General features: G+C 36.9%; 1 protein-coding gene across 1 annotated transcript in view; it reads right to left on the bottom strand.

Annotated features, from left to right (window-relative positions):
- HCN1 (hyperpolarization activated cyclic nucleotide gated potassium channel 1) overlaps positions 1–24376 on the bottom strand; it is a 181965-nt gene that overhangs the window by 27139 nt on the left and 130450 nt on the right. Inside the window, exon 5 of the mRNA XM_026865803.1 lies at positions 16516–16662. Within this exon, the coding sequence (XP_026721604.1) occupies positions 16516–16662 (147 nt within the window). The remainder of the gene's footprint in view (positions 1–16515; positions 16663–24376) is intronic.

Below are 24376 nucleotides of genomic sequence, written 5' to 3'. Positions count from 1 at the left end.
TTTCCTTATTTAAGACATTAAAAGGTGGAAAATTACTGAGAAAGACATGTGTCATTTTTAAGTGCTTTGTTTTTCTTTAAAGTGTTCTTTTATTAAAATATGAGATCATTCAGAGCAAGTAAAATACATTTCCCTGAATCTTAATCACAGGCAGTGCTGCAATTTCAGATTTTTGTGTATTACTTTAAATATCATCTTGAAAAGAAAGAAACAGTAAAGATTATGAACGTGTTTTATGTAACTCAGAAAGTACTGGGAGAAAGTGCTCTGTGTTTTAAAAGATAAGTAACAAAAGAACAAACTGCCAAGTTAAAAGTTGACATTTTGTGCAGATAACAATCTTGTATTTTCATTTAGTTAATTCTTTGAGGTCAGGCTGGAACCAGATTATGCTGCCCAATATGATATCGTCATTACATAATAATGATTTTGTCTCATCTCTAACTGGAGAAAATACCAAGTGAAGCCTGAGGAAAGTATTAGGAGTGTCCTACATAGCTGAAGTGGTTAAAGGGCAAGAGTGATTCAGACCTATATGGAGCAAGTGTTGATCTAGTTCAGGTATTGGTCTCTGTACACAATAACTAAGGCGGAGGTGCAATAGTCTACTTTACATAACAGATTGGCTAGGTAATTACACTGGCTCCTGCTCCTTTATACTGTACTGGGTTTATTACTCATCTTGGCCTTCATGGCTATTTTTTCAAACTGATGTGAAACCATCAGATATTCCAGTTTCTGTGGGTTCAATATTTTGGGATGACTGCTCTGATGCATCTCGAGATGTCACACTTACAAAGGCAGTCACAAGGCTGTCCTGGCTGTGACCAGGGCACAATGATGGCCAGCTTCTCCAGTGGCATCTTCAAGGGTTTTTATGACCTTTTCTCCACGGTAAGATTTTTAGATAGAGGTAATGCTTTTAGCTAGACTGACTGGAAAAAGCAGTGGGTAGAAAAAAGCAGGCAAAGTTCTTGAAAGTTCTGTATGCCTGAAAGGTTCTTTGCTTTTCCCGCTAATCCAACTGAGCTAATAAAAGGCACTACTTCCATCTACAAACTATTCCTTCTTACATGTAGGCCACCAAAGTCCGTTTATGACTATACCAAAAAATAGCTTAAGTTTCATTAGGTCACTTCTACATACTACTATAAAAATCTAGTGCATAACTCTAACAAAGCACTTTTTTCTGAGTGTCCCTCTTTTACACTATGCTTTCAAAGGATAAGAATCTAAATCAGTCTTAATTTCCTGGTCATTGAAAGGAAGACAGCACTTTATTGAGGAAGATATTTTTACCCTTGGAAATAACTCAGAGAAGAAGAATTACTGAGCAAGTGATTAAGAGAGAACTATAGGAAAAAGCATGATATTTAGGGATTTGGAGCTGTATGAGCAGGTTAAATATACTTAAACTGTTTTAAGGAGTCATATTCTATACATGTTTACGATTTCCTGTAATTTTTTAAACCATTGGTCAATTATAGTTAACTTTGGCAGAAAGGAGACATCTCACTGATATTAAGTTCTCAGAGGTTTTATGACAACAGGCTTTCAGGAGGACTAGGATTAGTATCCCACTGAGGGAATGACTATATCATTAGCTCACAACTTATTTAATGGCAGAAAATCTACATGTGGCAATGGGATGCAGTATTCTTCCTGGTGCACCTGAAATTGTTCAGATTGCTTTGACACAATCTGTGAATATACAGAGCTTATATAAGTATATAAGTGTAACTTATTTAAAAATAGATTTTGCTCTAAGGCTTTCATACAGGTAGTAACAACAGTATACATTTTTCTCTTTGAATGTGATTGCCATGGTTGTTTTTCAATTACACTGATCAGTTTTAACATATAGATTCTGCTTAAATTTTACTTACAAATAAGGTAACTTCTGGATACCATCATTTATGTCTAGAGCTGCGTGGAGAAACACAATTCTTTTTTCTTCAGGATTTTGATTTTGCCATTCTGTTAACTAGATATTGCATTGTGTGTATGTTTTAGAAAACTTCACTCTTTAGCTCCTTTGGCTATATATTTTAAAGCCCATGAATGCTCTGCTCTGAGGTAACCTATGTGTTTGACCTACAAACAAAGCACAAAACCTGAAAAAACTCTGATCTAAGGCATACAGGCCACATGATCTCAGTTGCATTGAAAAACAGTGGTCAGTCTGTCCATTTATATTTTCAAAGCCCTCAGGTCCCCAAGACCTCCAGCACACCTGCATACAGGTTGCTCAGGTGAAGAAAAATTTCCAGCCAGATGTGAGGTAATCTTAGGCAGGCAAAAGGAAGGGAGAAATAAACAGGTTTTCCAGCTAAATGATTAATTAAATCCCCTGCTTGGATTCTACCAGGCCTGACTTGAAGCAGGTTGGGTTTTTTTATGTCTAGCTCTATTCAACTCAGTTTATGTTAAGTCAGCCTTAAAGAGAGCATATGGTAGCCAGTATTGCTGTCTCCTAAGAGACAGCAATCTTTTTAATGCATTTCTGAGCAGAATGAATATAGATTTGACCAATTATATTTTCTTGGCTTCATTGATAAAATGTTGGCCTTCTGCATACTTTTCTATCATTCCCTACTTGATCAGAATTTTCTTTTCAACTCCCTATATGCATGTTTTATGCTTCAGAATTATTACTGCATTAAATTCAAATGCAGACAGGATAATCCTTTTGAGAATGTATGATTCAACCAAACCTCCTCCAATAAAGTCAGTCTGATGAAGGATATCCATCTTTTCCCCAAGTTGTTAATTGATTTAATAGAGTTTAAGGGAGAGCAATTTTGTGCATCTCATACTTCTCTACTCTGGATTTTACATTATATTCAGAAGATTAAAAAAGAGTAAAAGAAAGAAGGAAAGAAAGAAGACACTCTCTACCCATATCTTCATCTACCCAACTGTCCATCTATTCCTTAACTATTGGGCTATTTTTAAAGGGGACTTAGCTTTCATCTTCTTTAATGTTCTGAAATGTTCTATGCCTTATAAGCTTGGTGTCCAGCTGGGAAAAGGATGAGAGGCATCAAAATGAGAACAGTGATACAGACCATGTCTTAAGGCAGTCTGTAATCATGAGATAGCCAGTCTAATTTCAAAGGCCTAAGAAGTCCTGATAATCCAGGTAAGTACTTAAAATTTGGGCCAGTCGACCAATCTCTACTTCTTGCAGGTTCTCCCTTCTGAACTGTACTGCTGAACAAATTTCCTATATGCTCTTGGTAAATAAACACCCACAGTTCACTACAGAAGGTAATATGGAATTAGTGCTGTATGATAGTTGCTGTGGAGACCATTCCCTTTTAATAACTAAATAAATAAACTGCAATTTGAAAATGTATTTAACAATCACTATTTCAGTTTTCTGCCCCTGAGTAACTAAGTATCTTCATACCCATTTGTGTGTGTGTATACGTTTGTGTGTTATAGTCACTAATATGAGAGTATTTACTAAATAATATCTTGGGAAGGTGACACTTAAGACTGAACTCTTGGTTTAGTAAAGCTCTTTAAATATTGAGTTTGGCCCATTATGCCAGTGAGACTAGAGATTTAAACACATGTATTGTCAAATTCTGGCAGAAAGGTGACTCTTAAGAGGTGAGAAGTATACAGAATCCTACTGGTATCCATATCCTATTGGTATCTCTATTAGAAACTTGTATTAGTATGTGGAAGAGTGGCGTGAATTAATCATCATGTTTACTGTACAAATGATTGAAGCACTCCTTATGTTTTTCTGAAATAGTGATTAAGAAACTGGAGAAAGTTGGGTTTGCTAATAATTGCAAAACTGTTTAGTCTGCTTGCTCACAGGTTAATATCTACGGTAGCATTGCTTTTCCACTGTCTCTGGAGCTTCCAGCCACCTCCTCTATCTGTTGATCTGATGATTCTGGAAGCCATATTAATTCTCGTGTATTTGTACTGAAACACCAGTATTAACCACTTGCTAACACCAGTTAATCTGCAGTTGACCTCATAGGTGATCTGTGTGTCAGCTACTGTTTTTTTCTACTATATTCTTCCAAAAAACCCCTCAAATGCTACTTACGAGTTTTTCTGAATGAAAAGTACTTCTTATATTCACCAAAGTCAGTGAGATTTCAACTGATGGCCAGAAAAAAAAAAAGTTTTGTTTTAGAATAATGTTGAAAAAAGTGCTGCTGTTCTCAGGGTAATGCTTAATTCACCTGATCGCAAGGAAGAGTAGTTGTGCATAAGACAAGGAAAAAGAGCAAGAGACAGTGGATTTTCACAAAGGCACCTGAGCTACGCTTAACATTTGTGTGACTTATTAGGTAAAATGTATTAATTTGGGTGCTTCGTTGTGTAAAATATGTCATTTATAGTGCAGAACAGGATGTGACACCTGAGTACATTTTCTCTCACTGAAGAAAGGGAAGGCCATGAAGAGAACAACTTGTGAATGAAAGCAGGGAGAAAAAAAAATCAGTGTTTGAAGCTAACAGCGGACTGACCCAGGGGCTAAAAAAAAATACTGGAGCAAAGAACTAGGTGGCATGAAAAATCAACATGCCTTAGGAGAAATAGAAATCTATGGCTTGGATATAAATTTTTGTGTTGACTTATTTCTGATTTGCACTTGTTTGATCAAGATCAGAAACTGAAGCTAGGAACGCTCCCCTGGAGAGTTCATTGTGAGCTCTGCAACAGGCAAGAAATTGCTTCTGGCATCCCATCCTCCCCTTTGTCCTCTCATCCCTTCTCCAGTCCCCTGCAACCCGAATGGCCAAAACAACAGAGTGAGCAAGGAAGTAGTTCTCAAGAGAATGTGCTTCACCTGCACCCTATGTGTATGGTTTAGCTGACACAGTAACAACCACAACAACAGGAAAACAGTTATTTAAAAATCAGTGGTGATTTGTTCACTGAGTTATTTTAAAGCTCTCCAAGAGCTCTGGATCAGAAATACTGTTATCTTGTTAATTGCTAGGTTAACACTTACTTCTTATTATGAATTAAGATCCAACGGTTCAAAGCCTCTCTCTATAAAATTATTAAGTGGCTTAAATTAAATCTTACTGATTATACTGGATAAATCCCAGTTAGCTGAGCTTGAAATATCCACACTGAAATTATGTTTAGATTTTTTAAGGACATTTCTGTTTGCATCTAATTTGATTTGTAACTATTTGATGAAGGCCTACTCTATATTACCATATGGGAGAAACATAAAACTCCTAACTATATCTAACACACAAAATCTAAACATTGATACATTACATATAATCCATAACTTAAAGTGACAAAAAATAGCATTTATAAACAATAAGAAGATTTATTTAGGTTTCTTAGACAAATGTGTGACAGAACCTTGAATGCTTGTGTATGCGCTAGAATATTTAAGTCAGTTATAGAAGTACACATCTATATAAAAGGATATAAAAAGCAAGATAAGGAGGATGCAAAATCCCTTTCTAATTCTGAATCAGCCTTTGTCACTGCTTTGCTGTGTGAACTGGGACAAGCTTATTATGAGACCATTTGAATTTGCCTTCTAAAGGAAACTACTGAAAAGGGTGCTGGAGTGGGACCAGGCGCGAGGGCTCAGTCATGTTATGTTGTGAGTAGCAACATAAGTGTAAGGAGCTCATCACCCACATGTGGGCTTCTGCGCCAGAGCACAAGCATACAGCAGCAGAAAAATATTGGAAGAGCTGATTCTAGAGCCCAGTTTTGCAGGGAACCATGAGGATGATGGTCAATTGTAAGGGTGAAATATGGAGAGCAGGCTCCAGAAGAGATACTACTGCATGGTAAAAATGAAGTTGAAGTCTCTGGGAATAACGTAGCAGAGTGATAGCCAGACAGCCCTGAAGGTAGAATTTGCTTGAGAGTGTCACTTAGGCTAATATTGGTAGCAGCAAGGTAAAGAAATGCCTAAATGCTGTGGGAGGTAAAAAAGAGTGGAAGAAATTCTGAGAAGTTCAAATAGGCATGGTGACAAGAACACCCTTGATAGCAGATCATGTGGAGAAAAGAGAAGGAAAACTGGGAGGAGTAAACTGGTCCATATGGATTAGTAATAAGAGGTAAAGTAATGCATCAGACTAAATATCCAGTGGGCAGACACACTTTATAATGACATGGTATCAGAGTAACAGAGTCACATTACAACTAGAAGCCAAAATCATGGTCAAGACCTGACCGATCAAGGATGCACAGCACATCCATTTGTACATCCTGAAAATTTTTGTTCTAGGGAGCATGGAGAGGAAGCAGCTATGTAAATAATAAACAAGAAACCAGGGATGATACCTGTAGCCTTCTGTCATCTACATTTAGTAATTATGCTATGCTTGCTCTCTGCATGCAGTCACTAAGGTCTTAAATATTTGTGCTTGTGCTTTCCCTCCAGGACTAGACATGCATTGAAAGCAAGGGGGCCTGATGACAAGACAGCAGGGAACTCCGGAACTCCCATTAGCATCTGTGCATGAGACCTGGCAGCCACAGGATGCAGGTGCATAGGCAGTGCCACCTTCTTTACATCAGTTAAATTTTCTTTTTCAAAACAATTTCAGTTCATCTCCTTGCCCAAAGTTTTAAATTTATATAATCGTTAATACCATTTAAATATAATTACATTACTCAGTTCATGAAGTAAATATAGGCTTATTTCCATAAGAAATATGTTCTAATAATTTATTCAGATAGATTTTCAAATTATTTGACTACATCTTAATCTCTAATTTTATGAATAAATTTATCGATATTGATTTTATATCATAGGATAGCTCTTAAAACCCTTGTCATTTTAAGGTAATATATTATAAACATAGACCGGTGGCATAGGAAATATATGTTGAGATATACTGTAAAACTGAGAAACATAAAGACCATATTGGAATACATAATGAAATGTATGTACTTAGTAGTATGCAAAGATATCAACAGAGTATTCACTAGTATTCTCCTAATAGATACGTCTTTGGCACATGTGTTTGCATGTAAAGGCTTGAAAGTCTCTGTATATGTGTATATATATATATATATGCGCATATATATTATCTCCCACACATATGTGTACATGAACATATATATTTGTGTACAACTGTACATATTTGTACATTTAATGTTAAAAAAATCAAAGTTTAACTAATTAATGTGTCCCATTAGAACTGTATTTCAAATTAATTTCAGTTATATATTTAGAGGTTAATATAACTCATGTAAGAGTGTCTGCTTGTACAACTGAACTTATAATCTACAAGCAAAAAGGTAAGAGGAAAGAAGATTCTGCTCCCAGTCCCAATTATGTTCTTTGGAAATGAAATGTCCTGATGTTCTATATTCTGCAAGGACACATGATCTGTATCTATTTTCAGTGAACATCTTCTCACATGGTAGACTAAAAATAGGCCAGCTGTGAACTTTAAATAATGGCTCAGGAAGGGTATTAACCTCTTTCTCACATTCTAAGTTTGTCCCCTTGCTTTAAGTATCAATATTATGAAGAACATTATCTGGTGTTAAGAGAATGACAAAGCAAGATACATACACCTCCATTTCTGGTTCTTTATAGCTGTCATTGATGCTTAATTCCTTCTAAGGTGTGTTATATATTAACCTGTCCACACATAATATTGACAGAATTTCTCTTCCTCACAGCAGTGAATCTGTTCTGCGTCAGATGCTAAAAAGCATGAACTATTTCATTTCCAAGCACTACTGATGGGAGACTTTTTACTCTTCATGAAATATTGATGATTCTGAAAACTTGTGTTTTCACAAATATACAAGTGTTTATACAATGCGTGTCAATGAGTGGTACAATGAGTAGCTAGATTTTTGTTCTGGGGACTGTGGGTGTCTGTACTATTGTATTTCCCATATAATCTGGTACAACTCCCATAGTGTAACACTGTCATCAAGTATATTTTTCAAGTGATTCACAGTCGTTCTACTCTTTTCTTACTTTTTTCATAGACACAAACCTACCTTTGCTTCATGATTTTTGATTTAGTACAAGAAAAAAATTCCTCACTATGGAATAAACATTTTTAATACATGTAAGTGATATTCATGAAGTCACAGAAAAATAAATAACAGTTTTCAGTTGCATGGTTAACTAATGACTGCAATCCAGGCTAAAATGAAAACTGTTAAATACAACGAATGGGACTTTTCTTCATATATAACCACAGAGGTATTTATTTTACCTACAAAGCAGCTTAGCTTTCTAGTAAGGCACAGTTCATTGCTTCAAATGTAATATAGTGATGAGAGTGCACAAACATGCAAAGATCAGCCCATAAAACTTGAAACTGTATGTGCTTTAAGGCACTTATTAATATCCTCTCAACCAACCACAGAGATTTTGCTTTTCACAAATGAGAGAAAAGAAAAATGGATTTAGTAAGAAGAAAATTAACAAACATAGACTCCGCAGAACAAGCTGGGAGATTAAAATCCTTTTAGGGGAACTCCGTGCCACTCAGTGCTCTACTCCTACTGAGGCTGGCTTAGGATCCAGTGCTACCACTGAGCAGGACTGTGTGAAGGTATGAAAGAGGAGACAAAAGATAAAAACCATTGCCTTGAATTCAGCCCAGGAGCTACTGGGAAGTCTGTACCTGTACTCACAGTGTCAGACTCCTCATTTTGTACCAGCTTTTAACTCCACCTACCTCTAATAATCTTGTATCACAGCAGTTTAGTCTCAAGGGAAAAAATACTTTTGTTAATCTCTAAAAATATCAGACATTATGTTCCTTCAGTGTTAGACACTTATCTTTAAGTTAAACAAGTGTAATTCAACACCTTGTGCATCCATATCCATGCTAAATTTAATTATTTGTCAATTTATAATTTCATTTTTTTTTTTTCAATTCTCATTTCCATTTCATCTCTTATAAAAGACTTCATCAAAAGACATTACACTTTCAAAAGATTATTTTTCAACTGAGGAGGAGACCCCTGATTTTTCAGGTACTAAGACTTCAGGAAAAAAAAATCAGTATTTCACCTTTGGTTTACCTGCAAGACAATTTTTGGAGAAACTATTTGCTTATTGTGTTTGTGAGATAACAGCAAAAGTCCAAAACTACAGATTAGATAGACTTTTATGCAGGTTTCAAAATAATGTACAATTGTTTTGTTGAAGTGGCACTATGAAAAAAGCAAAACAATGATCTAGCATTGCCAGACATGCAGAGTTTAAATTGGATATCTCTCACAGCTTTAATAAGATGTATGTCGTCAAATCACCACTGTACCAACAGGAAATTAAGTTCACAAATGTGCATTCAGAACAGATTTTGTGCTTGCTGTTTCTGGTTCTCCTTGTCTTTGCCTTTGAGATCACATACTTGTAAAAGGCAACTCCAAATTTATGCATGGGAAATGCTGTGTACTCTTCTGTATGCTGCTACTACCATAATCATATTGTGCAAGTGAGTGCATAAAAATAGGCACATATATTTGCTTCTGCATCAGCCAGTTCACGCCATATCTATCTCCTCTTAGCTGGTGGTGAGTCACAGTTCTAATCTTCATTTGTTGTGACTTTCACGGACACTGGCACATTTAAAGGGTGACCACTCAAGACAGAAACTTTCATATTACATGACCCTCCCCAGCACTTTTACTGATTCCAAACAAATATAGTTCAAAAGACTTTTGCCTGCTTCTAAATCTAGAATTAAGATTCCACAGTAAAAACTGAAGGAAGATATGTTCCCTCTCACCACCTCCAAGGATGAGAGTTACAGCAAAGGGATGTGGACATGTCCATACCATGCATCTCTGTCTCGTCTGTACCACATTTCCTACTGGGATCAGGGCTGCATCCTGCCCCCTGCTTTCCCTCTTCCCCTCCCCATGCTCCTGTTATGCAAGTGCTATGAGTTTTTACTGCAGAAGCCCATGAGGGGAAAATGGAGAACCTTGGCATGTACCAGATTGGTTTTCTATAGACAGATCCTGCATGTCCTAATCTTGAATTAAACCAGACTGTGCAGTTTCCAACCCTGCATAAAAATTTTCATTAGATGTAAGGAAGAAATTCTTCAGTGTGAGGGTGGTGAGACACTGGCACAGGTTGCCCAGAGAAGCTGTGGCTGCCCCCTCCCTGGCAGTGTCCAAGGCCAGGCTGGACGGGGCTTTGAGCAACCTGGGCTAGTGGAAGGTGGCCCTGCCCATGGCAGAGGGCTGGAACTAGATGGTCTTTAAGGTCACTCCCAACCCAAACCATTCTATGGTTCTACAGTTCTACAAACTATTTCAATTACAAATCCAGTAATGGAAGCTTTCCATTATTTTGTTGTGAGAGTACCCCCCTTACAAAAACTGTCACAAAATGCCATGCTTGATACAGCACTAAACACCATGCAGGACCATTTTCAGAATCTTACACCTGACTCATTAGGCTGTAATAGGTACCATAAAGTACTTGTTACATTCACTATCCCTATGGGAACAGAACTTCACACATTTCTGCTCAGTTTCAGATAGAGCACCTTATAAAGATGGAGGAGCTTGTTAAAAAAGAAAGTAAAAGCAGCTTCTTATAGGTTGGTTGGAAATTACAGATGGAGACCAATGTTAAAATAATGTATCCATTATATCCTTTACCTCTTAGGGGTTAGTCTTACAGCTATAATTTTTAAGAAAATTAAACTCAACGGTTGAGAGTGACTAAAAAAAGCAAATTAGTATCAGGAATTATTAGGAAAGGAATTATTCATATTACTATAACATCAATATGCTAGATGCAGATCTCGTGATCTCATCTCTAAAAGACTATAGCACAGCCAGGAAAAAATCTTGAGAATGGCAAGAAGTATGACCATGGGGGTGAGCTGGCTTCCTTACAAGAAAGAATTAATTAGAATGGGTCTCTTTACTTTCTAAAAAAATACAGTTTAAGGATGTTATCATAGAAGTCTATAAAATCATAATCAGCATGCGAAGGGTGGGTAGGAATTGACTCTAGTATCACTTTTGCTACAAGAATTAATGGCCATCAAAACCAAGAAAACAGTAGGACACAGGTTCAGTCCCAAGACAAGGAGGTGGTTTCTCACGCAACAGAGTACAGGTCTGTACTCCTTGCTAAAGGATGGTGTGGTTGTAGAGTATGTGGATTTAAGAGGAGTGTAAATAAGTAATTGGAAGAGACATGCATTAAGGATTGCTCAGTAGACAAATCACATCAGTCTCGGAGAATCCCTTGAACTGAAAATATCTGGAATCTAGGAGAGTCATTAAGGGAAATACCATAGTTGACCAGTTTTTATTTTTCTGTGGGCATCCACCTACAGCCACTGGTAGGTAGGATGTAAGGTTGGTAAATTACACCAATGCCAGAGCTGAACCACTTTGACATTTCGTACAATCTGTTCTTAGATGAAACCGCTTATGTGTATGTCTTTAAACTTTTGGATCTCAGGTGTCCCTTTAGGAATAGATTTCTCTTAGCTGTGGGCGGGGGGTTTGTTGGGTTGTTTTTTGTGTGTTCCTGTTTTCTTTACCATCTCCATTTCATGTCATGACCACATTTGGGACTAGGGCCTTCTGATGCTAAGTGATGTTCAAGCAAGCAGGTGGCAGAAACTCCTAGCAAACTCCTCGTAAAATAATGTGAACTTCAGAAATCTTCAGAAGTGTCCCTGCTGAAAAAGCAGACATGATATCTGTATAAGGGACACATGCTAAGTGCTACCAATTGTTAATTGCTACCTCAAGAAATGAGGGAGGGAGATAGTTAATTGTAAATTCTTTTAAAGACAGAATTTATTTCACATGTCAACTGTTGTCTGAAGATGTAGTCTTTTGTCTAAGCTAGTCATCTAGGTTTTCTTTACAGTGAGACTGTGCATTGAGGGAGGGTGGTATGTGCAGAGGAAGCCTGAGGATTAGTTCAGAGTCACTGAAGAACTCACATGGAGCTATAGATAGGTTTGATTAATCCAACCTTGCATGGCCTGGAAGAAGCAATTTAAAATCTTCCATTTCTACCAAAATTGTAACTGTCAGGAGTCTCCTGACTATTTGATTCTCAAGAAGGCTGGACAGTTATTATCAGATAAGTCTAATTGTGAAAAAGGGGATATTCTTTTCAGTAAGAGTGAAATTTCTGAATGTAATGAAAAGAAACTTTAATTCTTACATCAGAGAGCACCCTTCCTTATGAGCAGGTAGTAGTAGTACACCACATACGGCAATGCATGGTTAATTTAGTTTCAGTGTGTGGAGCTGAGTATATCCAATTAACTACATCACCATGGAACTAATATTGTGCAACTAATTGTGCAACTAAATTAACCATGGAGAAGATATAAAAACCCCTTTTTCTAACAAGTTTCTACCTTAGTTCCCAGTCATTGAGGGGAAACTTTAATAATACAACCTTATCCCTGAATGATACAGGCCAGCTACCAGCTGCTTTACTCAGCTATGAGACATCTAGAGAGAGCCTTGTAACTTTAAAAATGTTCAGGATTCTTTTTTTCTTTTTTTTATGAAACCCTAGTTAAATCCCCACAATAAACATGATTCTATTTCTGTTACCCAACAAAGTTAGCCACTTACACATATGCATCAAACCTTTTCTTAGCTTTTCCTTATTTTAATAATTCAATCTACTATAAATGTTCCATATATAATCTTAAGAAGCTCATTAAAATGAAAATTCATCCTATTTTACAAAAAAAGTCCTACTTCTACTATAAGCATATACAGCTTTATTAGTACTATTTATCATGTAAGAATTAATTTTACACCAGATTCTTATTGCTAATTCCGTGTCCTTTAGCTATTTTTAATGGTTGAGCGATCATTTTTATATCATGCATAATTACTTTTCTGCTAAAAAAGAGCGAGCCAAACTTCTAAACATGGACCAAAAAAAGTTCATGTTTCCTAAAGAGAGTCTATCTGTGGAAAATTTCAGCCCCTAGAGTAAACTTGAATGACTGAGAACAACGAGAACTGAAAATATTACAAGATTTTTCATAACATTTGATGATATTCATGCTATTAATTATGCAGTATTTTATGTGTTTTCTTTTGTTCTGCTTACTATAAGTGAGGAAATAATGGTTTCAGTTGAATCAGAAGCTGCTTTCATCAAGATTCTGAATGTTTAATTCTAAGAATCAGAGAATCATATAGGTTGGAAAAGACCTTGAAGATCATCCAGTCCAACCATTAACCTAACACTGACAGTTCCCAACTACACCAGATCCCTCAGCGCTATGTCAACCCAACTCTTAAACACCTCCAGGGATGGGGACTCCACCACCGCCCTGGGCAGCCCATTCCAACACCCAACAACACGTTCTGGAAAGAAATGCTTCCTAATATCCAGTCTAAACCTTCCCTGGTGCAACTTGAGGCCATTCCCTCTTGTCCTACCACTTACTACTAGGTTCAAGAGACTCATCCCCAGCTCTCTGCACCCTCCTTTCAGGTAGCTGTAGAGGGCGATGAGGTCTCCCCTCAGCCTCCTCTTCTCCAGACTAAACCCCCCCAGTTCCCTCAGCCGCTCCTCGTACGACCTGTGCTCCAGACCCTGCACCAGCTCCGTTGCCCTTCTCTGGACACGCTCGAGTCATTCAATGTCCTTTTAGTAGTGAGGGGCCCAAAACTGAACACAGGAATCGAGGGGCGGCCTCCCCAGTGCCGAGTACAGGGGTTAGATCCCTTCCCTGTCCCTGCTGGCCACACTGCTGGCTCCTGTTCAGCCGGCTGTCAATCAGCACCTCCAGGTCCCTCTCTGACTGGCAGCTCTCCAGCCACTCCTCCCCAAGCCTGTAGCGCTGCTGGGGGTTGTTGTGGCCCAAGTGCAGAACCCAATTCTTATGCTGTGTTAAACTCAAAGTATAATAAAATGCAGGATTAATTAAAAACTTAAGAAATGCAGTAAATATTTATTCTTGCATGATGCAGCTAGGGTATCTGTGCTATCACCTAAACATTATGGCCTTGATTACTTACTGGCATGTAAGATGGTATATCCCATCCAACATACAAACAATTGTGTTCTGCCTTTAAAAGGCTCTAATTTATTATGCATTAGTAACATCAAAAAGCCACTACCTGCACTATCAAACTGCACATGTTGAAGTGGTAGCTAAAATAGCATTTGAAACTGCTAAACTAAGCAAATGCCCAAGCGGTGTTCCAGGGCACAGTGCATGAGCTGCCACCAGAATTTGGACAGATTGGTTTTGGCACTGCCTCTTAATTTATTTTTTTTTTTTGTCTTTTTCTGGGGCAACTACTATGTTGTCATCAGGGCAGTGTGCAACCTGATTGTAGCTGAGTAAGTTTTTCTTATATAATACAGAGAACAAAGAAGACATACTAAGTACAGCATGATCACAACAAAAACAGAAGCCACTCCTGTGAAATTCTATTCTCACTCCATGTTTTTAGTGGCTCATGTATTTTTGAAATTTTCCAAGCTTGATCTCTCCATAAAAGTGCTTTTTAGTTTTTATGCTTGACCAGATTTGCCTTCCTGCTCTTAAGCAATAAGAAAAAAGGAAGAGAAGCAGACAGGTAGGGGAAGGAGGGAGGAAGGGAGGAAACAAAGAGGGAGGAAGGAAAGGAGGCAAAGACAGGTAATTAGAGTGCCATAACTGAAATTTGTTGTTAGTAAAAATTTTGCAATGGAAGGTTATTAGACTTCATTTCTGGAGAAATGCTTTCCTTAAAAGTGGAAACAGCTGAAACTGTTCTGATGTCAGCCATTGATGTGTCAGTACGTGCTTCTGATCTTTTAACAAACCAAAAGTTCCATACTGACCAAGATTCATGTTTTGATTGTCACTGTACTCTAGGGAAAATTCCCACAGTTTTCTGTCCTACATGATAGATTTGTATAGTACATTGTCACCATGACATTTCAAAAGCTACCAAGAAGAGCCACAGGGTAAACTGGCAGAGACAGTGCAGAAGCCAGAGCCCTCCAAAACACTTACAAATTCACAATATAACCAAAGGACTCAGGCTACGTCTATGTTAGGGAATTAAATTGGTCCATGAACTGGAATTCAGTCATCTGTACTGTTAAATTGTTAGAACAATCATGGTTTGGCCTGATTTTGACTTGAACTATCTAGCAATGACCCAGCAATTTGGGGTATAATTCACCATTCCCACTTGGCAGTTTGTAAGGAAGGAGGTCACTATCAGATTTTTGTTACACAGACACGGCAAAACTGTGCCAGCTGTCCTCAGAGCCTGAGAGCGGGAAAGGCATTGTTTCTTATAACTATTTAAATACGGAACTTGATTGATTTTGGCAATGGATTGTATGACATGTTTTCCCTTCACAACAAAGAGCAAGATTCAATTGTACAGACAATCCATCACAGACCTATGCTCTTATGCCACAAAACTTGTTAAAAAACCCCAACTTTCACATATCTTTTCAAAAGTACATACCCTCCTGTGTTCTGTTGGGTGTTATATATACATTTTATATATATATATATATATATATATATGTACACACATATATTGACAGACATAGGCAGCACCACTCCTCTCATGACAGAGGATACCAAAAGGCATTAGTTGAAAATTACACAGATTTCATCACATATCAGCCTGCTTCTCATTTATTCTCCCCTTTTCTAATTTTTTTCCCTGTTTACGCTTATTCTTCTCTCTGAATTTTTCAACTTGGTTGTTCTCCTTTTTTTTTTTTTCCTTCAGTAGAGGATATAACCAATGGATAACACAAACATCCTTGAACAGGTCAGGCATCAGAACCACCCAACAGCAGACAGTCAAATTTATATTCCCATTAAGCAGCTATTGCTGTTACAGCAAGATGAACACTGCCTTCCTCCCACACGAGCACCTTGCCAAAGAAAATTCCAACTGTTTCTGCCCATAATGTAACGCAATGTAACATAAGGTTACACAACATAGCACAACGTAATAAAACGTAATAAAACCCCCCAAACTGGAATACAGACTACAGTTTTAACAAAAGAGAATTTTAACAGGTTTTACATCCTAGCTTCCTCATCTCAGGTAAAGACCATTTTAACCAAGTAAGCTAATTCATAGAATGAAATAAAGCAGCCCTCTCTTCACTGGTGGCTTTCAGTGGTTTCATCTGCACAGATGTGTAGTTAGCAAGTGGGTAGAGCAGAAAACACCTTTCATCCAGGACCATTCTAGTCCAGCCCCTCTCTATTTTAAAGAATGGCAGAATACCATGAGTTTCTCTCAACAAATAAGGACAGGATTTTACTCTTCGACATCCTTGGGTGGCAGGGACTCTGACAGACTGCTACAGAACAGAGTGTAAATCTGCTTATTTCTTTGTGTCAATTTCATATAAAATTCATACTTCTGCTCATTCATTGACTAGGTCAAATGAGATTAAATCAATTTACAGAATTGATTTAAATCAATTAACAGAATCAGAAAGAACATTTCAACACAGAAACAGCAAAGACATCAATGTTTTCTGTACCATGAAGAACTACCCATGTATTTTAATCTTACCTCCCTGAGTGGATCATTGAGCTCATTCAGAATGTTTTCTTCATCAAAGATCTTGCCTTGGTAGCGGTGCTCATAGTAATCATGGATCTTCTGGCGCATTTCAGCAGGTAACTTGTGGAAAGACATGTACTGTTCCACTTGTTTGTACTGTCAGGAAAATAAAAGGAAGAATCAGAAAAAGCCCACACTTTTTTACTCTCTAAAGGCACCTAGAAAATGAAAATTAAGTATCCACTTAAGCTTTACGTATTTTGTAAGGATAACATTTTATTCATACGTCAGAAACCCCACACAAATATTAGTTCATTTAGTATTATTTCATGTGACAGCACAACTATAAATTACAGAAACTGTCTTTAGTGGCAGTGCTAATATCCACATCAATATATAAGTTTTAGAAGCCAAACCTCAACCTTTTCATGTGTTCCCTGAATTCCAAACTATACAGGAGTTATGAAAGTACACAACTATAATTTTTACCTCATTCCATGCAGCACACAGGGAAACTGTACAAAGTGTTGATCTACGTCTCTACTGATGCATTTGGAGAGAGTTTAAGGTGTGGAATTTCAGAAACTGGCTATGCTGTATTAGTATGCAACAGATTGATGTGTATGCTTATGAAGTGACTGAAGAACAAAGCTAAAATCTGTGGAGATAATTAAGTAGAAAGCATTGCTCGGGAGGAATGAAGGGAGGAGAGAAGCGGACTGGAAAAATAGGCATGGCATCAGGAAATAGTGGGGGAAGAGAGGTGACAGGCCCCAGAAGACTCAGAGGACCTCAATTCATTTATCTTGTGCATTTTGTCTTCTTGTTCCTATTAGTCTTCTGTCCTGTCTTCTGTATTGTTTGCTTCCATTCTTCAGAAGTCTTTTTGGATAGCATAAGTTTCAAGGAAAAAAGTCCCAAACTAATATACTCAGAATTGTACTGTACTAAACTGCATGATACATCCAAGACCCACAAAATGGAGAAGTTGCCTAAACAGCAAATGGACAAGCATCTCCTGACTAAGACTTTTGCCCCTCAGACCTCCCATACTGTCTCAGCTGAAGAGGATAAGGCCTTGAGACACAGAAGGATAAAACCCCTCCTAGGCTTATAGGTGAGTTAAAACTTGGTAGGAGCTTGGTTTACTTATGTAAAGAGTCTTAATTTAATTTTTTATTCATTTTTTCATACTTAATTAGGCAATTTTAACTGTTTTCAATGAAAAAGCCAATGAAGTCTTAACTAGGATCAGCATCTCTGTAGAGCAATTAAATGAATTATACTGTACACGCACTCCTTACAAATGGCAGCACATATCCTTTAACTTGTATAATTGAAAGCTGCTCCATCCTCTGGAATTTAAATTAGTCTTTGCTTTGTAAAGTGGCAAAAGATTACATGAGGCTACATGTACAACGTGCATTCCACAAATAAGAGGATAGTAATTTTGCATAGGAGTATTCAACAATGTATAATGAATATGGAAGTCTGATTTAACCTCTCTACGTGCTATTTTGCACCTCTGAAGCAAGAATTCTTTATCCCCATTCTTTAGAAGTGAGAAATTTGCATGCTCATCATTGGCTTCTTTTCTGATATGGAGAAATTTATCTCTACACTGTGGGTTTGAATTAGAGTTTTGAGTCACCACAAGACAGACATACTCTACCATAAAGTACTGCTTCTAAAATTACCCTACTAATCAGTTACAGCTAATCTAGACACAGATTTATTTAGAGGGAAGGGACAAGATCGCCCCGTGCTGTATGTATTTCATCAAGATGGTCACACAGTCCCAGCTGCCGTGCAGTGCTCCAGCATTTTTGCAGCAAAGCCAAGGAGGAGATGCCACACTGCGCAATGTCCCCTTTGTGTCTGTGTCCAGTCCTCCATTGCCACGGTCTCGTGTAAGGATATGTAACTTGTCATGTGTTGTAGCACACATGGACAGGGAAAGAACTTTACTATGTTCTCTAGCACAGACGCTGCACGCCCCAACCCAATGTTATTTGCATATAAATATGCTTGAGCAACACTAATAAAGAGTAATCCTTGCTAATAAACAATATACATTAACTGAAATGTATAATGCCAGACAGCTGCTAAGGACGTTTATACCAGAATGACCTTGAAGAAGAGAACATTCATGCTAAAATCAATTTGCTTTGCCAGCAATTTACACTGCTCCTTCCATTAGTGCTGTTACTTGAATAGGTGCTCTCTCCCACACAAATGAGTTCTTTTCTCTACCAGGGTTTATGCTTACACATGAGAACTGAAGGAAACAAAAAAAAATAAAACTAGTAGGAACGGTACTGCTTATCATTGGTATGTCTCAAAATGTTTCCAAATTAATGACACACAGAATAATAGGAATAGCAACATTTTCTTTAAAAAACCTACAACAAAGAAGTTAAAAGTTCCAATAAGGAGGTTAAAATTCCCCAAAATATTTAGCCATCTAAAATACTATCAAGGTCTTTTCCCATGTCAAAATATCTGACCCTGTGTGTATACAGTATACTATCACTATCACCCTGTAATAGATCTTTTCCTAATCTTTCTCAGTGTGATTCATTCATGCTACTACTACTCTATTCTTGACATTTGTTTATAGCATGCATGTGAAGTGTTCCATCAAAACTCTTAACTGATTTTCTTCAGCAACTGATACCTTTCACTAACTCAGTCCAAGTAATGATTGCTTTTTTATTTCTCAGAAAAGCAAGTTCATTTTTTCAGCCTGCTATATGTTATTGGCAATACTGAGGGCTTTCCAGATTAGTTGTCATGGTGGTGTGTCACATGCCAGGTACAAAAAAGTGTGCTACAATGAAGATACAAAGAGAGCAATCTTAATGTGGTCTTGTTCGTGTTGTGTAATAAACCACTATTTTGCCTAAATTAATTTTGAAAAGTATTTTCTCTGTGGGTACCACAGATATCAGTAATGCCTAGAAACTGAGATATTTTTCACTTTAAATAATTATACCGATTTTTGTTGGCTTTTCTTTTTTACTAATGAAAAAATGCAAATAACTTAAAGAGAACTGGACTTTTCTGGGAAAAAAAATCACATGTCAAAAACATTTAAAAATTCTCATTAGCACTGTGAGTCCCTAAATAAATACAAAAATTCAGTAGTTTCTTCCTCTGTTTTTATTGTTATTTTACATATGAAATTGATTAAATTGTCAGTGAAGTTAAATTTTGTCAAAACTTTGTATTTTGATCATATTTAAAAGAGCTATAACTGATCCTGAGTCATACATCACACCTAACACTTGAACCTGCATCTTCATATGTGGGTGGAATAATTTCTCTCTAATGAGTCTTCTCATATGAGTATTTCATATCTTTTCCCTCTAGACTGAAAATTTCATCTTGCTTGCAGTTTTGTTTGGTTGTTTTTTTCTTGTTTGCTTTGGTTTATTCAGAAAAGAGACACCTTAATACCACATCCACAAAAGGACCTCTGGTGCTTTTCTTACATCTGTGAATAACTTTTAGAGCCACCGCAAGTTCCTTCAAACCTGACTTTAATTTATTTTTTATTATTTTGGTTTTTCTTATGCCACATGAGAAGCAGCAGACTACGCTCTCTTTTTCAATATCAAATTGACTTTCCATCCTTGCTCCTGCTGGACACCAAGGAGCACTTGACTTTCCAGGGACAACTAGTTATGGACTCCACATCTAAAGGGATGTTGAAGGCCTCTAAGGGCAATAGTAAACTAACGCCAATTCCAGGGTTCTGAGGAGAGAAAGAAGAGACATCCAGGCTATTCAGCTGAGCCTGTGCTGGATGAAAACATGGCAAGACAAAGGAAAGCTAAGATAAACTTTTTAAAACGAGAACATTGTTTTGTCTAATGTTACTACACACAATTATGAGCTTACTTCCATAAAACCCTAAACATGGTCCAGCTAACCAAAGTATGTTTTATGGTAATCAAATGCTTTCAGACATCTTTAAAAAAAATGTCTTAATACATAATGATGTAAAGATTGACAACTTACTTTCCTTCCCTGGATCAGCTGGCTTATACTCTGAAATATGGAGATCACAAGCCTTCTGATCCTACCTGATGCAGTTTAAAATATTTTTATTATTGATACAAATACCTATTTTTGTATACTTCTGTGTTTCTATCCTATCTACACTTGGTTTGGCCTGTACAAATAATATGTTCTTTTTGTATTTTAATTTTTTCTCTCTCAAATTCATTACATGTTGTCTTATATTTTCACAGAAGTAAACTATTTTTGAATGCTGATTCTGTTTTTCATACTTGTTACAACTATGTATTCCTGGTCTATTCAGTATTTCACTGAATGGAAGAAACACTGTGTTGCTGACCACTCCACACCTTGAATATTCAACTGTTTGTCCTAAAACAAGTATGTATATTAGTGTGATTTATATATTGCACTGCCATAATTTCAGTAATTTCTATCATAGTGTATTATATTAATCACTGAAATTAAAATGCCCACAAATGCTACACAAATAAACAAAACTGCTGAAATAGTCTAGAGCCCAGCTGATTTTAAAGTTAAGTAATATTTCACAGATTTTTACTGCATAGTACCATCCAGTAATAACTATTTCTTGTTTCAGCCATAATCTTATTCATGGGCTCCTTGTGTGTAGCAAAATTCTGCTACTGCGTTCCTCCAGGAAAAGGTGAGTAGTATGACACCGATCATATGAGGTCCTTAGTAGAGCTGATTAGGAATCTACAGTTATCCTTAAAAAAATATGAATGGAAAAATGCAAAGGAGAGGAGTGAGGCCTTTTTCATAACAATTTTCAACCGAACCATGGAAAATATTTTCAAATTAAGACAATATCCCAATACACGCAATATCCCAATGAAACCAGTAAAACAGAAACCTGAATGTTGATCTCACAAGGTATTTTAGTACTTAAATTGAGCTTACCACAGATGTTACTGTGAATCACATATAGACAGGCTAGAAATAAAACAGGAAACAGCACTTTATTGGAGATTTATAAGAAGTCAAAGCCACAGGCTTACAAATGCAAACTCTTCAATGAGATGTGTAAAATAGTAAATCATATACAGTGATTACAAATGTAAAAAGAAAGCACAGGCCATTTGTAAAATCCTTCTGCTGAATTAAGCAAGGTCTGTTTCACAATTTAGATGCAATAAATTCATCAGTATTCTTAAAATGGTTTGAAATTGCTTGCCTGCCATGTATAGAAGAATCTAAGTAGCATTGTATATGCAGGAGATTTAAGTTACTGAGAAGGAGAAGAAAGGTGAGAGAAGGCAATTTGATCAAGATGAAGCCTTTCTAGATAATGAACAACAAGCAAAGAACCATCATAATTCTTCATGGTTTCTGAACTACATTAGTAAAAAAAAGGCCCCCTGAGATACTGAATTCATTCCCCTGCTACTGTAAAATCTCACATCATTTAACTCCTTACGAACAAATCAAGCCATCTCAGAAACAGTTAGACTTCCTCTCTTCATCAAACCTTCAAGATAAGGATATGGTTTCAAGAAGATCACTGGTCTTATATACAGTTCTGAACCTTATTTTAAATTTCAGTCTAAATGTAAGCAACTAATTAGTAAATCAACTAATACTTAGTACAAAATTATCTACCAGCTCCAAAAGCTCCTGGGCCTTGGTATTTCTCTCTGGAGTATTTATAGATGGGACTCACATCTTACCAACCGTGCCCAAGTAGTCTATTCTACTTTTTGTTCAGAAAACCGAATACTTGCCCTCTTCTTTTTCATCCATTCTAGTTTGAGTTCATCTTTCTCCAAATGCAATTACTAGAGCTGTACATAAGATTTGAGAGGAAGTCTCACTGATTCATAGTTCATACTACTATTTCTTTCCCATCTAGTGGAAAACCAAGATGCATTAAAACGGTTGCTTGCAGTTATTTTATGAGAAGGTTCATCACTCAGATTCTTCATTTTCTTCTTGCCACTGGCAACTGCTGTGCTCATCTTTCAGTTTATAGCAGCAGCTTGCACTAGTACCTTAGTCCTTGAATTTTGAATTTAATCCTAAAACTATTACTTCACCTCTCAAAATTCAACTCATTCTTTCCATAAAGTATCTTGATCTTTTCATAATATTAGCATCTGAAGCTTTATACCATCCTAAGCATACCATAACTGAACTCATCAGCATGCTTCTGAAGGTATTATGCAAGTGTAGTGACAATATCATGCCTTTAGGTATTCTCCTACTAGACGTGCTCCAGCTTGGTATCTGGAAAACTCACAATGGGTCCAAGAGCAAACTGAGGCAATGTCTGGCAGTAGTACATGTGAAAGCAAATTTCTGTCTTACACCAGCTTTGCTTGTGAGAGCAGGATGAGGTCTGCATACCCTAAAGCAAACCAGTTCTGTGCAGATGACACATTAGCATACATAGCAGGTGTCACATGGAAGAGATACCAGAAACATGCTAATACTTAAATGATTTTAATCTTTGTAAATTTTCATATAGTACTACTTTCAAAAAATCAAGTGAATCAAAAGGCAGCAAACCTGAACAGAAACTTTTAAAATTTTAATACTGCTTTCTTGCTGTGCTAAAGTCTTGAAAAATGTAAACTGATACAAAGATTAGAAAGTTTAGTGCAATAACTTATTTCAGCTTTCTAAAAGTCAAGTGTCTAATTTAAACCAGTTATCCTGACTCTCACTCTCAGAACCAGAGACAGATAACAAGGGGCAATTAATCTAATTCTCAAATTCATGTCCTGCTCACCTTTGTCATCCTTATCTCTTTCTATCCATTGCCCCTAGGGGAGGTATAAATGACTAGCACTGACCAATTAACTAAACATCAACTGTAACCATGTATTTTAAAATAATTAAAGTATTCTAAAATAGGAACCTTTCACTTGTGATACATATATATATATATAGCAGCTGATGCAACAGGAAAATACTAAAAGATTTCTTCCAAGATCAATCATTTGTCTCTATAAATATGCATCTAAAATTTTAGACATAAAGGAAGAAATTAAATAAATTTGGTTATCAAAAGAAGAAAGTGAATGCTACAGAGAGACACTGATGAATCTTTAGTTATCAAAAGCAAGGTGAGGATTTTATATTTGTGTTTCAGATTCCTTATGAAAAAAAAGCAGGTGGGTGTGCTGCATTGGAAGTGCAATAAATGAGGTTCCGTCTGAATCACAATAAGAGAAAGGTAGCTGGTATGCCAATACACCAGTGAATGACAAAATGCTCCGAACTACAGAACTGACTAATATATAAAGGATTGCATTCTAACAAGGCAATGTAATTTAAAAATTTTTCCCCAGTTTAACTTTTTAGTAGTGACTAGACCTATGATTCAGGTGACTGTCAGTTATCTTACCTGGCAGAACATTTGGCATTTCCAAACCAGCTCATCTTAATAGGTTTTTCAGATAAGCGTTGAACAAAAAGGCCCAAATATTTTCATATTATTCAAACAGACTTTTCTTGTTAAAGTGTTTCTATAAGCACACAGTTTACACTTTCACAAAACAATTTTCCAGTGTTTTTTAATCCCTGTGAAAGTTCACTGGGTTTAGACCTCAGGAGTTCAAATGTAATTCCTGAGTCTTCCACAAAATATAAGCAAGCATCACTGACATCAAAATCCCTTTTCTCTGTGCTATTATGTTGTAAGCCTTGAAATGAGCCAAAAGAACTGAGGAGCTCTGGAGCTTTGCCTCTCCTCTTGTCCTTCATTTTGCTGGGCAGAAGATTTTATTTTCTAGCTACAGAATTTTTGGGGTTTTGGTTTTGCTTCTCACACCCCAACCTCCCCCCCAACGAAGGAAAGGGTGAAAAACTTTCTGAAATTCCA

The sequence above is a fragment of the Athene cunicularia genome, assembly GCF_003259725.1.
Source record: "Athene cunicularia isolate RWA chromosome Z unlocalized genomic scaffold, athCun1 chrZ_part1, whole genome shotgun sequence".
Taxonomy (NCBI): domain Eukaryota; kingdom Metazoa; phylum Chordata; class Aves; order Strigiformes; family Strigidae; genus Athene; species Athene cunicularia.
This window is presented reverse-complemented; position numbering and strand designations above follow the sequence as displayed.